The sequence below is a fragment of the Ictalurus furcatus genome, chromosome 12 (assembly GCF_023375685.1).
Source record: "Ictalurus furcatus strain D&B chromosome 12, Billie_1.0, whole genome shotgun sequence".
NCBI lineage: Eukaryota > Metazoa > Chordata > Actinopteri > Siluriformes > Ictaluridae > Ictalurus > Ictalurus furcatus.
In genome coordinates, this window is record NC_071266.1 from 11,438,080 (window position 1) to 11,454,721 (window position 16,642).

The 16,642-nt window shown below is 39.0% G+C and overlaps 1 protein-coding gene across 1 annotated transcript; it reads right to left on the minus strand.

The window, feature by feature from the left end:
- Nucleotides 1-5,483: 5,483 nt before the first annotated feature.
- cygb2 (cytoglobin 2) lies at nt 5,484-16,295 on the minus strand. Its single transcript, XM_053638394.1, has 3 exons — nt 15,947-16,295; nt 7,767-7,998; nt 5,484-7,658 (listed from the first exon to the last, which is right to left on the minus strand). The coding sequence occupies exons 1-3, from the start codon at nt 16,087-16,089 to the stop codon at nt 7,494-7,496; spliced, it is 540 nt and encodes a 179-aa protein (XP_053494369.1). The 5' UTR covers nt 16,090-16,295; the 3' UTR covers nt 5,484-7,493.
- Nucleotides 16,296-16,642: the final 347 nt, after the last annotated feature.

The window sequence follows — 16,642 nt, forward strand, 5'->3', positions numbered from 1 at the left end:
TTATCGGTATCAGCCGATATCACTCTAAGTAATCAGTTATCGGTATCGGCTGAGAAATTTAATATCGGTGCATCTCTAATATATACTATATGCTATACTATATAAGGCAGGGTTTCTCAACATTTTAAAGCCAGAGCATATTATTTGAATTTGTTGAAGCCGGAGAGTTTTTTTTTTGTTTGTTTGTTTCTTATTTCTGAACTGTCCACTCATATACCCTGCAGTAATGAAATAAAATCAGTTCATCGACACGGTCTCATTCATGCCAGTTCATTTAGCTTGTAGCTGTTATTAAATAAATATCCCATATTCCAGTATATTATGCATAACATCAGTACAGTAGATGTGCAGTTATACGAATGCAAATTGGAAATGGCCATGTAGCTCTGATTACGTATTTTGTTAAGATGAAGATTTCTCCAAGCCTAAGTAATGCACAGTGTGTCCGTGTCAGTCATGCAAGATTATTTTGTGCTTAAACTATTAATAGGACCAGGGATAATCTGTGCATCCAGAGAACGCTTCAGTCAGCAATAAGGCGAAGATGCACAGCAGGTCATGTTGAGGAGATCATGTCAGGAGGAGGTCCGAGTATAATAACACAAGCATAGTTGGCACAGTGTGCTTCTATTTTTTGTTGGTTTTAAAGGTAATTTCTATGCCAAATCTGTTTTAGGTCATATTTGGAGACGTTTTTGTATTCTGAAGCTTTTCTTTCAACTCAGAGAAGAAACTGGGGTGTCTGCTGTGCCCCCAGCAGAAAGAAACGCAAATGATATCGATCAACAGCAGTCTACCAATCACAGCAGAGAGGCATCTCTACTTGCCTGTGGATTCAGAAAGCTCCAGTTCGTGCACATTCTCAGGCCCATAATTGAACTCCACCTCCGACTGCAACAGAGCTGCTCAGCGTTTGCCATTTTTCCTTTAAATATAGTCTTGCATTCTTTAGGGAGTCTGGTACAATTTGTCAAATAAATGCTGCCAAGAACTGCCTACAGTACTTCACAGGAAGAGGCAATTTGACTAACCAACTACAGACTCTTCCACAGGGCTGGTCTGTAAACATGTGATATCTTCTCATGATAAAACTCTTAAACATAATTCTGAACACAGAAAACTTTTTTTTCAGCGACTAAATCTTGAGTCAAGTGTCACCATGTTCAAAAGTTTATTTTCCCACTGAAAATCAGTGCACAGAACTTCTCTTCTTATATATGGAAGCATGGAAATTCAGAATCTTCAAGATTCTGTAGCTTGTGGCCAGAAAAGTCTACCAAAGATGTTAGAAGCTCTGCGGCCCATGGGTGGAGTGTCTGAGGCTGAGACGGCTCACCTGTCATACATGGTTTCAGTAAAGGGCTTACAATTTCCCTTGCTGGCGGAACAGGATGTTAAAAAAAAACACACACACAGACACAAAAAAACCTCACTAAGATTCTGAAGCGTGTGGTCAGAAAAGTGTACAAAACATATCATATGTTCTGTAGCCTGCGGGTGGGGTGTTTGAGGCTGAGAAAAAGGTAACTCACATGTCATACTTGGTTTGCAATTTGCTTTTCTGGCGTAAGAAGATGCTAAAAATGTCAAAATGTTGCTTTAAAGGACTAATAAGTGGAAAGAGTCATCACGTAATCAGAAGGAAATTTTAGTCATCTATAAAGAATTACTTGTTTACATATACATGTAGATATTTACCCATGTTAAGAGTTTGGCTTATTTTATTAGGGCTTTGGGAAATGATCCAGGAAATGCTCTCATTTTTATATGAGTCATTGATTTATTAAAATTTTTTTTTACATGATTTGACATTTTATTTGTATTAGTAACTAACAACAACTCAAAAACTATGCATCATGCAGAAATAACTCATCACCACAAACAGAGCTGGACATGATAACTTTATTCATATAGTCAATTTTAGATCATCTCATTCACTAGTTTTTCATTAACACTAGCCACCACCCCATCAAACATCCAAACATTAGCAGTGTGTCTACAAAGAGAATCCTAAACAACATGTTTTAATCCATATTTAAATATTCCAGGACATTGATAAACATTTTCGCTGACATATGTAGAAAAATATCCAAGTCCAAGCTTTGAAAAGACAAGAACTTACTCACGAGGGGAACAGCGAGAATACGGCGTACGAGGCTGAAAGAGTAAGAGTGCGTGTGCGTGTGTGTGTGTGTGTGAGTGTGTGTGTGAGTGTAATGACAGTAAAACCTGGCACAGGATGCTTCACAGAGACAGGCCTTGAGCCCAGCAGGTGGGCATCAGCCAGCTAATGGAAACATCTGTCAGGGGAACACAGGACAGAGAGAGCGAGAGAGAGAGGGAGAGAGAGAAAAAGGGAGAGAGTCACTGAGACAGAAGAGGAAAGAGAGAGATACTGATGAAAAGAACAGCAGGATGGATGGCATGAGAAAAGAGATATGAGGATGAAGAGAGAGAAAGAGAGAGGGAGCGAACAGTTTGTTGCCATTTAGCGAGTTATAGATGAATGGTGGAGAGGTGTTTAATAAACAAGCTGTCAAGAGAAGCTCAGTATAGAAACATCAGTTCGAAACCCCCACATCAACAACACACACACAAAGAAAAAACAACTGGATCCAACACAGAACGACTTGCATTGTGCATCACTGATGTTAACCTAATATCAGCGTGTACACACACACACACACACACACACACACACACACATACACACAGTAGAACAGTCAATCCTCTAACCTAAATGTTTATTGCTCTACTAGTGAGACTAAGGGCCTGTCCCAAATGGCACACTTAGTCTTGCGGTCCTCATTCTCAAATCTCGTGGACTCAACAGTACTCTTTTACCGAAATCGCTTAGCGATAACACTTGACACAACAACTGCCGCTATACTTTCAGAAAGCCTGTCAGAAGTGCTAGCCAGAGTTAGCACTAAAGACTTTTTCATCACATATATAATGATAAGGGCTATAAATTTACATCTAAAAAAATTTGAACATTGTGGAATTTTTTTTCCATAATTTAATTAAAAAAGTGGAGCTTTTATATATTCTAGATTCATTACACAAAGTGAAATATTTCAAGTCTTTTTTTTTGTTTAATCTTGATGATTACGGCTTACAGCTCATGGAAATCAAAAACCCAGTATCTCAAAATATTAGAATAAAGAATTTATAATACAGAAATGTTGATCTTCTGAAAAGCATGTTAATTTATGTACTCAATACTTGGTCAGAGCTCCTTTTGCATGAATTACTGCATCAGTGCGGCGAGGCATGGAGGCAATCAGTCTGTGGCACTGCTGAGGTGTTCTGGAAGCCCAGTTGCTTTGATAGCGGCCTTCAGCTCGTCTGTATTGTTGGGTCTGGTGTCTCTCATAGATTCTCTATGGGGTTCAGGTCAGGCTAGTCAGCTGGCCAATCAAGCACAGTAACTTCATGGTCAGCAAACCAGTTACTGATAGTTTTGGCACTGTGGGCAAGTGCAAAGTCCTGCTGGAAAATGAAATCAGCATCTCCATAAAGCTCGTCAGCAGATGGAAGCATGAAGTGCTCTAATATCTCCTGGTAGACGCTGCATTGACTCTGGACTTGAGAAAACACAGTGGACCAACACCAGCAGATGACATGGCACCCAAATCATCACTGACTGTGGAAACTTCACACTGGAGTTCAAGCAACTTGGATTCTGTGCCTCTCCACTCTTCCTCCAGACTCGGGGACCTTGATTTCCAAATGAAATGCAACATTTACTTTCATCTTCCCCATGATTATGGTTGTGTGTACTGAACCAGACTGAGAGATTAAAGGCTCAGGAAACCTTTGCAGGTGTTTTGAGTTAATTATCTGATTAGAGCTCTTCTCAGGTCGACATTTCTCTATTATAAATTCTTTATTCTAATATTTTGAGATACTGGATTTTTGATTTCCATGAGCTGTAAGCTGTAAACATCAAGATTAAACAAAAAAAAGACTTGAAATATTTCACTTTGTGTAATGAATCTAGAATATATAAAAGCTCCACTTTTTGAATTAAATTACGGGGAAAAAATTAACTTTTCCATGATATTCTAATTTTTTGAGATGCACCTGTAGTTTTAGCAGTACTTTATGAATATTACTTTAAAATCCTTTTAGAAATCCAGTCAGGTTAGCTCACTTTAGCTCAAAAATGGTAAAAATAAACCTGCTGATGCTACATATCAATGCTTAATTTTTAAAACCCATTCTCCCCAAAGTGTGGGCTTGGAGAAGGACAATAGTGCATAGTGTGTCATTTGGGACATGGCATAAATGTGTGTGTGTGTGTGTAAAAGGGACAATAGGTGACTCTTACGCTATGTGTGATTCTTATGTGTGTATGAGAAAAAAGGTGTGTGGATTTTTTCCATTTCTTTGCACTGTTAATATTAAATTAACTTTTATTTGGTGTGTGTGTGTGTGTGTGTGTGTGTGTGTGTGTGTGTGTGTAAAAGGGACAGGTGACTCTTATGCTATATGCTCTTATAGCATATAGTGAGTAAGGTGTGTGGTTTAGGACACATCCACAGTGGATTGAGGTTATGTATGTTGTGGTATTTATACACACTATATAGATTAAAGGATGTGTGATTTAGGACACATCAACATTAGATATAGGATGGGATGTTTGGATGGTGTGGATGGCATTTATATAGTAACAACATTATGTGGTTTGGGACACGTCCCCATTAGGCAGCTAGTAAAGCATTTGGGTTGGTATTGATGAAGTTTTTTGTGTTTATGTAGTGAATATGATGTGTGGGTTGGGACACATCCACATTGGATAGATGGTGAGATGTTTGGGATGGTGCTGGAGTTTATCTGCCCTATGTAGTGAATATGGTATGTGGTTTAGACCACGTCCAAAGTACCCTAATGATGTTCAGACATTTTTTATGATGATGGTTATCTCCCCTATGTATTGAATATGGCGTGTAATTTGGGACACGTCCACAGGACCGTGATGATGTCGAGATATTTATGATTGTGATATTTATGATGCTAATCCTGTGTTAATTCCATTACCTGCATTAGTGTGCTACATAGTGCTCATGATTCGCCAGTTCAGGGGATAGTGAGTATGCTCATATATTTGACACTGCATTAGGACAGTCAGAAGCCATACTGCAGCCTCATTATAGTGATAAGCGCAGCTGTGTGTGTGTGTGTGTGTGTGTGTGTGTGTGTGTGTGTGTGTGTATAAACTCGGAATGACTGATATCATGACTGACATCCAAGGGAGACATTAGCTATACATTATTCATGGCTGTTTAGTATATGCAGTACCTGTGTGATGCACAACCATGCACATGCACACATATACACACACACACACACACAAACACACACACACACACAACCACACACAAGCGCACACACACACACACACACACACACACACACACACAAAGCAGTGTGTTCACTGTAATTATGGTAAATTATGATAATTACAAGTTTTTGACTTTGCAGGACTATAATTACCCGGTGGAATTTTCTGAAAGCTCGGACATTTCACAGCTGAAGGAATTGCAGCAATGTTACGAAATTAACATCAGGATTTCACACGGTTTATTTATTTATTTATTTATTTATATGTGTCTATCAAACAGTCCCTATCATTATCTAGTAACCTCATACTCAATAATGAAGTCTACTTTCTTTTTAAAATATGTTTTCGCTCACTGCTAGCTTTCATAGAGTATCGATTTTTCCATTGTTTATGCAGCTATAAAACGGTAATCTTGTAATTACAGCAATTCCAGGATGACATGAACACACTGTTACCCTGCACATACACCAGCAAGCAGCAAATAACCAATGTAGCATTACATTTTGTGGGCGTGGCCTGTTTGGCTTTTTTTTGTACTTCAGTGTCTAAAATCTTGTACACATATCTATAAGATTTTGAAAAAACCAGAAACCAGAGAATGTTCTTGCATCCTGAACATGTTGATTGGACATTAAATGTGGATGGTAGGAGTATAGAACTGATCTAAGAAGCAATAATTTGAATTTATCACTTCACCAAGTACAGTCAACTCCAAAATGATTGGTACCCCTTGGTAAAGATTACCAAGGGGGTTTAAAAATGCTATAACAATGACTTTAATTAATGATGTTAATTAGCTCGAGATGATTGTAACTGAATTCCAGCAGATTACTTGAATGATTAATGGTTCTAGGTTTCTAAATAGGGTTCTATTTGGGATTGTCACTCCAAGAAAGGTTAAAATAAAAATAAATAATAAAAAAGGTTCTTTAAGGGTTTATTTGATGTTTAAAAGTTCTTACCTTCCAAATAGGTTTCTACTTGGGACCCTTTCTGATAGAAAAACACTTTGTTGCAGGATTCTACATATAGTATATCCTCTAAGGGGTTTCCCAGTGGGACAACCAAAGAACATATAGAATGTAAAGATTAGAGCCTCGTGAAATATGAAAGGTCAGGAGGTACTGAAGTATTCATGACACTCATTCAAATAGAAAAAATGGGTTCATTGGATAAATAAGGGTTCCTAGCTTAGAAAAAGGTTTCTGCTTGGAACCCCATTCTGACAGGTAAACACTTTGTTGTAGCGTTTTACATAAAACTATGAAGGGTTCCCCAGAGGGACAAATCAAGGAATCTATGATGTATAGATTAGTGTTCTTAGGAACAAAATAGAAGAAGGGTTCCTTTAACAGTTCTTTAAGGGTTCTTTCAATAATTAAGGGTTCTTAACTTTCTTTTCTAAAAGAAAAACACTTTTTTGAGGGATTCTACACATATCTTCTAAAGGTTCTCCCAGAGGGACAATCGAAAAACGTATATAGAGTGTATGGATTAGAGCCTCCTGAAAAACGAAATGTTAGGGCTGACTTAAGTAATCAAGACATTTCAGGAAATAAAAAAAGGAATCTTTAGTGGATCTCTAATGGTTCATTAGAAATTAAGGGATCACTTCTTACAGAAAGGTTCTACTAGGAATCTCTTCTGATAATAAAGCAGTTTGTAGGCTTCTACATATAATCATTAAGGGTTCCACCAGAGGGACAAATGAACAACCATTTAGGTGCTAGATGTAACCAATTTTCTAAGAGTGCAATTTGTATGAAATTGAGAATATTTCAATTCAAATGTCTTTTGTGGAATAAAATTTTGAGGGGCTACTTTTTTTTGTTTGCTTGCTGGTTTAAATGAAGGGTAGGTTAGATATAAATTTTCCCTAATTACATTAAAACAGAAATGGAAATTAAAGGGGGGTGGGGGTGGATGATGAGTTTACAGAAGATTCCCTTATTTCTATTCTCTCTACTCCAAATCCCTGCAATAAAGACACTGTGCGATAAAGAAGGACCAGAATAAAAGATGATGTAGTGAGTGTGTGTTTGGATAAAACCAGTCTTTTTCTATGACAATGACTTGTCAATCCTTTTCAGAATATTCAGCAGGAGGGCAGTGCACCATGCATGGTAGTGTGTATTCGGGCTGGTTCTCAGACGGCTGAGCTGGAGAGTTTGACCCAGCCCACCTCTTGGTACGCTCCAGTGATGTGCCAGTAGAGCAGTGCCATCAGTTTGGACCAGGCCATCTGCACCTCGTCTGTGAAACAGTTGCCCAAGTCTTCAGAGAGAACCTCGAGGATCACACCGCTTAGAATCTGAGGTGGAAAAGGAAGAAAAGAAGTTGAAAAGAAGAACAGTTTTCATTTGCTAAATATCTTATAACATGACCTGAATATTCATGGAGGTCAGGTTACTGCCTTTACCTTAAAGTACATAGGTTCGACTTTGTGCTTGACAGCATGGGCTTTCCCCACCACCTCCAGCACAGACGAGACCTTCTCCGGATCGTGGAGGTTCTCCACCACTGTGTTGATGGCATTCATGACACGGCACGCATGCTTCCTCAGCTGGGAGCTCCTCTCCATCTCCTCTGGGTCGTCCATCTCTCGAAATTGACTGAAGTACTGCTTTGCCGATGGGAAGTTCACGAAGAACCTGGGAAAGAAAGAAGGTTAAACAAATTGGGAATTTGACTTGTCCAGTCTGAGCAAGAAACGCATGCACTAAGCTAAATATGAATCTTCTGACAGGTTCTAGATATTAAAAAGAATAGTTCTTCAAGGGTTTTCAAGGGTAAAATGGAATGTTCCTGCTTGGAACCTTTCTGATAGGAAAACATTCTATTGTAGAGTTCTGTATAGAAACTTTAATGGTTCCTCAGAGGGACAACGGAAGAATGTATAGAGTGCATATGTACTGACATACCAGAGGCATTCCAATGGATTCAAAAAGAGTTCATGTTTTTATTTATTTATTTATTTTTTTATAGTTTCATAGGATAATAATGGGTTTGTACCTTCCAAAAATGTTCCTACTTGGTGCCTGATAGAGAAACACATTGTTGTTGGGTTCTACATCATAACCCCTTTTCGGTCAAGAACATACCTGTACAATGAAAAAGAAAATCTCTGGAGGTAATGAAGTACTGAAGACACTCTAACAAATGGAAAAAAGGGAATTTCAGGGGTTCTTTAAGAGTTCATTGAATAAATAAGGGTTCTTAGCTTCCAAAAATGTTTCTACATGGGACTCTTTCTGATAGGAACACCCTTATGTTCTGTACAGAAACGTAAAATGGGTTCTTCCAGAGGGACAACTAAAGAAGTGTAGAGATTAGAGCTTTCTTCTGAAAACAAATTGTAAAGAGACCCTTCAGGAAATAGAAAAAAGCTTCTTTAAGGGTTCTTTAAGGGTTATAGATTAGAGACTCCTTATGACACAGGAAAGCTTCGTGAAATACTGTAGACAGCAACTACAAAAAAAGAGTTCTAAGGATAATTAAGGGTTCTTAGGGTCGACAAAAGGTTTTACATGGATTGATTCCTGATAGAGAAACACTTTGTTGCAGGTGTCTACATATAATCTTTAAGGGTTCTCCCATAGAGACAGTCAAAGGATGCAGAGAGCAGATAGATTAGAGCCTTCTTCTTAAAAATGGAAGTGTCAGGAGGTACTGAAGTCCCAGATACTCAAATAGAAAAAAAGGCGTTTTCAGGTTCTTTAATGGCATATTGGACAATTAATGGTCCTTGTAAAAAAGTGTTCTGTTTTGAACCTTTTCTCACAGGGAAACACTGTTTTAGGGTTCTACATAAATATTTAAAGGTTCCTCCAGAGTATTGTATAGAATGTATAGCTTAGAGCCTCCTTCTGAAAACGGAAATGTGAAGACGTACCAGAGAGACACTCCAACAAATATAAACTGCATGCAATCGTGATGGACGGAAGGAGACGTTCTGAAAGGAGGACTACTCAGATGATGGAGGGTTAAAGACAGGGGGTGAGGAAGATTGTCAGATAGAGGAAGAGAGAAGAAGAGAAGGAGGCGAATGTGCTGGATGATTGCACTGCAGAGCTGAAGTGGTTTTGATGCTCTGACGAGAGGGATGTCATTAAGTCACAGCAGGGAAAATGAGAGGCAGGTGCAGAGAGAGAGAGAGAGAGAGAGAGAGATAGAGAGAGAGAGAGAGAGAGAGAGCGAAAGAGAGAGAGAGAGAGAAAGAGAGAAATCCCTCTGCCAATATTTCACTGTGTCTCTGCCTGCCAGAATGCCTCAGTGTTGATTATGAACATCCCATAATAAGCACATCGAGCGGGAACTGGACTAATAAAGCAGAAATTGTGTAACCCTGTTTCTGCTTGAGATTCAGCACAGTGAGTTCTGCTCCCTTTAGAAAAAACCGACCGGATTCACTTTCATCCGACGTCGAGACGCTAATTAATACACTTTTATCGAATGGAAACACAAAGCAGGACGTGCATGGCTATTAAGACCACATCGTATTAACAATGGCTTTTCAGAGATTGACTTTTCGTGTTGCTAACATAAGCGAATCTGGGATTGGATGCGTTAAAGTGGTACACTTGAAAGACTCTTTGACAAAAGAAATCCCGGAGGAATCTATATGTTTACACCAATCGTGCCCATGGCAAAGCCTTTCGAAGTAAATGGAGTTTACACCAACCCCGAACTGACCTCCTTTTTCCTGAACCAGTGTTTATGTAGGAAGTTATTTTAAGTGCCATGTAAACATGCCTTAACTGTAGGAACCTCAATGAAACCGAGGTGGCGTACAGCCAGGGTTTTATAGACCTCACTGTTGAGTACAGCACATCATGTCGAGAAGTATATTCGATGACAGATTCATAAAGCCTTGATGAAATCCATGAACCGGTTCTGGTTTAAGGAACTGGTGTGGAAAAAGTATGACTTTATTCTCAATTTATATAACATAGTACTGTAGCTAATAAAGAACCCCTCCCAAAAAACCCCAAAGCTAGTGGTATTTTTATATGATGAAGCCCCCACCCTCATGTACATGTATACACTATTTTTTGAAAATGTAGTTCTTACCCATCTGATTTCCAAAAAAAAAAAAGAAGACAAAATTTAATTGTAAACACTCACAAAAACACGTTAGCCCAGTACTAGTACGTAATAAACAGTTTTGTAGAATTCTGGACTGGTCAGAATGTGTTGATTATTTTTTCTAGAAAAGCAGTAGTGCAGCTGCAAATCACACGTTTATATTAAAGTGCTCGTTCTAATTAGAAACATTTTTGATTAGTTACAGCTCTTTCATAGGGACTTACATTACCTAAGACTAATAAACATATCAAACTATGTGTTGTTATTTAAGAAAGAATAATGTATATTTGATGTTTATTTGAACATTTCTGGAAGGAGTCTCCAGTGTCAATGCTTTGTAGCAGTCAGAAATAAAGCATTACTGCTGGCAAGTGATGTGAAAAATGACTTTTGTAATAACTTTATATTTCCTCCCTATGTTTATGTTTATCTCCCATGAGAGCAATGCTATGTTTCATGACTTGAATATTGTTAGTGTAACTCTGGCCCATTGTAAACTCTCATTATAAATGAAATGAGATTTCACGATGGCATTTGCCTGCGGGCGGAAATGTACTCGTGAAATTAAAAATTGATGACTCCTTCCTTAAGATCTTATTAGTTGAGATATCATATTATCCTTTATGCTTGCGGCGATGAATTTAAATGACTTCGCGCTGCAGAGCCAAATAAGGACTTTTAATTAGTTCGAAAAAGAGAGAACCAAAGATAGAGATGTGAGTTTTTAGTGTCCGTGTATGGCTCTTGACCTTTTCAGTTTTCAGAGAAATTTAAGGGTGTAGAACATTTCTCAATCCTGAAAGGCTCATTATCATGGAACATCAAATCCATACAGGAACCTTAGGGTTGCATTTCACGACAAGCTTTTATAGACAGTATACATAATATTTGAATTGATGACATTTTGTCCTCCATGTCCCCATTTTGTCCTCATAAATGTTCCCTCCCAATCACAATAGTCTAGAATCCATGATGGTGAAACTTCCCATCTCAGTTCTCTCTGCAGATTCCCTCACACCCTCGAATGCATGAAGACTCGGCTTTAATCATCGATGCCAAGCTTGTTCCCCTGTACGTCTATGTTTATGTGATTAAGACACAACAACCAACAGCTCTGAATCTATTTCAGGTGTGGATTCTTAAATAGATTGGATTGATACTTGGATTGGATTCTTTCGTAGTTGTATGGCCTTTGGGAAAAAAGCATCTTCCGAATGATTAAATTGAAATAAATAACAAAGTACAAAGTAACAACTACAACAGAACTTGCTGAAATGTAGCGTATTAAACCGCAACACGGTTTAATCTCGAATAAGAAGGCAGCTCTGACAGTAGTTCCAGGTTTGAACATAAATAACATGCTTATATTAACATGCCCTTTCTATTATGTCATCATTTCTATAGTAACAGCTCATTCACAGGGACGTATGTAGCAGACGCTCCATGAAGAGATTTAAAAAACATGTTGTTCAACAAAGAATAACCTATACTCATTGATGTGGTGAAGCTTTCTATTCGGAAACATTTAACGTTAGTGGAAGGAGTCTCTGGTGTCAGTGCTTTGTAACGACACTTTTTTCGACACGGGACAGAATAAAGTGAGATCACGCCATCCGAGATGTTACCATAACAACAATAACAACTGCATACACATTGCATGGTAATTATTTTATATTCGTTAAGTGTTTAATAATAATAGGCTTTTCTTTTTTAGGCAAGAGCAAAAACGAGACACACTTGCCAGTTTAATCATTTCCAAAAAAATGTGTGAAATAGGATCACAAGCCAAATGTCTATCAGCTGTGAAATGAGCAACTCTGTGATTAGATGATTAGATCAGGGCTTGTTTGTATGTTTGCTTTTTTTCTTGTTTCTTTTTTTTTCTTTCATTTTAAGAATGCAGCTGTTGGAAATCTGCCTAGAGTCCTAGAAATGTCCAGGAGAGACTTGGTTTCGGGGAAAGGCTGAAGCCCTAGATCTGAGAGATTTTAACACCTGTTCTTAAGGGAGAGAATCTCAGGGCTCCGAGCTTCCAAGAGGGATCACACATACACATTACAGGACGACTGGAACAACATAACGGATCCAAAACACCTCAGATGGCCAATAAAGGCTACTGCTATCCTCAGATGAAACACACACACACACACACACCCGGTGGAGACACTACAGGGATTTGCTTATCACCTCTAACCCAAAATCACATCGTTCTTCCTGACCGTTGTCCTGGTAACCTGAAGAATTCTATTTTAACGAGTCCTCTGGGTTTCACTCATTTAGAACAGTGTGTGTGTGTGTGTGTGTGTGTGTGTGTGTGTGTGTGTGTGTGTGTGCACGCTGTCCAGTGATTTAATTACCCTACAGACCTCAATATATTATTCCAATGCTGACTTTATGCATCTTTAATGCATCGTTTAATCTGGTATTATGATTGAAAAACAAAAAAGCACAAGTTACATACTGTAGCTTTAAAACAAGTTACGTAATACATCTTTAACGCATGTTACATACTGCAGCTTTAACACAAGTTACATATTGCAGTTTTAACACAAGTTATGTCCTGTCATTTAAATGCATGTTACATACTGAATCTTTAATGCAAGTTATGTAGTGTATCTTTAGCACATGTTACGTACTGTATCTTTAATGAAAGTTATGTACTGTATCTTTATCCCAAGTTACATATTGTATCTTTAACACAAGTTATGTAATGTATGGTTAATGCAAGTTACGTACTGTATCTTTAGTGCAAGTTATGTACTGTATGTTTAACGCAAGTTAGGTACTGTAGTCACTTACTTACTGAAAATACACGATTGGTTGGGAGGTTAAAAAATCAATTGATGCCATTCTGCGCTTTCCTAGAAAGTAAAAAAAATTTTTTTTTTTTAATGTGAACGCAGCCTTAGGGAAGATTTTATTTGTCCTAGCATCTTACTTCTTAAAAAACAATTAATAGTTCATAGTTTATTTTTCATAACATGTCCCTATTGTTTTACTGGAACGCATTGTCTTTCGAGTGCCTACTTGGAAAACAAACGTCCATGTGCTGCTACAAATTTGCTCGAGTCCAAAGATATGGACACCCTCATCCACTGCCAGAAACTAAACCCTTCCCTCATACGTGAGTAAACAAGTACGATTTTCTCTTCTCTTTATTTATTTCTAGTTCTGGGAAAGAGGTGTTTTTGTGTTCTCTGTCTACCCACAGCATGAAATTCAGTCAGGTGAGTGTTAAAAAGAGTGCGAGACACAATGCATTCCCCGATCTCACACACACACACACACACACACACACACACACACACACACACACACAGCTCTGGAGAGCTGAGAAAAAATGTGTGATGGCACCTTCATAGTCGACGGACGGCGTTCCACATCGACTAAACTATTTCAGGAGACTGTGCTGTGAGGAGAAACACCGATATGGAATTTCTTTGCATCTATGATATAAAGTAACACCACAGTGCTTTTGTATTCTTGATTGTGATTGGTCAGAAGGTGTTACTTAATTTTCTAAAACAGCAGCTCTGACAGTAGCGCAGCTGCAAATCACAGCTTTATATTAATGTGCTTGTTCTGATCCGCTATGGTTTCTATAGAAACAGCTTGTTCACAGGGATTTGTAATAATTGTTTCTGTAAGGAGACGTTTATTTAACATTTATGGAAGGAGTCTCCAGTGTCAGAGCTTTGCAACAGTCAGAGGTAAAGCTGTAGCTTTAGGTTTTCCAACATCTTCAGAACAGAGGAGTTTACACTTTGTGGTTTCTCAGTAACATGACAAGCCATGTTTTGTTTTTTTAGTAATTCAAGAGAGGAATAAAACGATGCTGGTGATGTAACGACTGTTTATAGCTGCTATATCGTAAGTGAGAACAGGAACTAACTTGTTTCAAGGACATTCCACAACATTAAGTGTAACTATAAATGGACAAATCTGTGATGAATCCTTAATCAATAGAAAATTTTAAATCTTGGTAAATTGCGGTGGTGTAAGAGGAATAAAACAATTGGGGGCGTGCTGTTATAGGAAAATAATCAACTCCAGGGCGGAAACAGTAACTCCGCTTCATCATATTATTTTCATCTGACAGTACAACACGGTGTGTGGTTTATTCCTTACATAACCCAGAATGCACAATGACATAGCAGACGCACGTTAGCTTAATGACCACCTTACAAATTCTCAATGAGACATTTTTCCTGTCTTTGGATCATTTGAACCATAACATTTTAGGAATTTAAATATACTGTGATTAACAACACAATGGATGGGATCAGAGTACATAGCTTTACTAGTTTATTATGTCCACATGCGGCATTTATTAACTAATAAAACATGCAACTCAGCATGTATGGAAAATAATAATAACAATAATAATAATAATAATAATAATAATAATAATAATATACACGATACACTGGAAAAGCAGTTACAACAGCAACTCTGATCCAAGAGCTAATAATTAAATTTTAATTTGCACATTTACATTCATCTCTCACACACACACACACACTTCATTAGTCCATCCATAATGTATAATTTCATAAATCCATCCATCCATCTTCTATACAGCTTTATCCTTCGCGGGGAAACCTGGAGCCTATCCCAGGGAGCATCGGGCACAAGGCAGGGTAAAGTCTGGACAGGGTGCCAATCCATCGCAGGGCACAATCACATACACATTCACACACCCATTCATACACTATGGACACTTTGGACAAGCCAATTAGCCTACCATGCATGTCTTTGGACTGAGGGAGGAAACCGGAGTACCCGGAGGAAACCCCCGCAGAACGGGGAGAACATGCAAACTGCGCGCACACATGGCCCCGGCGGGAATCGAACCCCCAACCCTGGAGGTGTGAAGCGAACGTGCTAACCACTAAGCCTGTATAATTTCATAAAAGCATAAAAATGAGAAGACCTAAAAGAAATTTTGAAATCATGCAGGGATGGACTAATAAAGTGTGAATGTGTGTATGTGTGTGTGTGTCTGTGTGTGTGTTTTCAGCTTATGGTATTTATTTTATTATCTCCTAAATAGGAATGGTAAATTTCACTTTGCGTAATCATTGAGGAGATTTCGCTCCTCATTTTGAGCCCTTTCATTATGATGAATGGAAATTAAATTTATGGAAGATTACAATTTAGTTCAGTTGTCTCAACAACTGATTTCTTTAGGTCAGAGGGCTGAAAGAAAAAAACAAAACAACAACAGAAAGAAGACTAAATGAAAAGTTTAGATGATAAATAATGAAGTGTATGAAAGATGTTCATATTCTCAATTGCATTATACGTCAAATCAGATTCTTAGAACAATGAACTAAAAATGAATTTTAAAAATCATCATGATTCTAAAATGTTCAAATCATTTTAAAAAGATAGACTTGTGTGTTGTGTCTAAGTTGTGTTAGATGATCAAAACTGTAAAAACTTTTTCAGACTAATACATGATAAAAAGAAAGATAAAGATGTGTGAGAGGTGTGTGAGAAAGGTGGGCGAACCTGACGAGCACAGCCACGCCCACGTCCTCGCAGCTCTCGTACACTCGTGCCCAGGTGTCCTGAACGATGGTGCGCTCCACGCCACTCAGAGGCTCGGCACGCTCTCTCCGCTCTGGCTCGGCCACGTCACGCTCCGGCTCCATGCTGCACACGCACCACGGCGAGGACGGGGGGCAGAGGAACGTCTGTGTGGCAGGTGGAGAGGGGCAGATGAGCGGCACAGGGGGCGGCGAGGAGCGGCGGAGGGGGCAGCAGAAGCGCAGGGCGAGAGAGCAGAGAGCGTTGAGCCACCCTCCTCTCAGCCCTCGCCCCTCGCGACCCCCTCGGGGAGGCAGCGTGCCCTCGGACTCTCACACACAACTACACACTCACATACATACATATACACACACACACACACCCAGACACACGTGCAGACACGCTGTCTCGATTCTTATGTCCCTGTCTGTCTGTGTATCTTGTTTTCCTTGCTGATGCTCAGAAAAGCCTCTCAGACTCGCTCTCGCTCTTTCTCTCTCTGTCTCTTGCGTGTGCTCTTGCGCAGATGTTGTCGCCGCTCTGAAGTTGAGGCTCTGTGAAGAGCCGAGATACAGAGGAGGAGGAGAGAGAGATGAGTGGGCGTGCGAGAGAGAGAGAAAGGGTTGATGGAGGAGAGACTGACAAGCAGAGAGAGAGAGAGAGAGCTGGGGAGGGAGA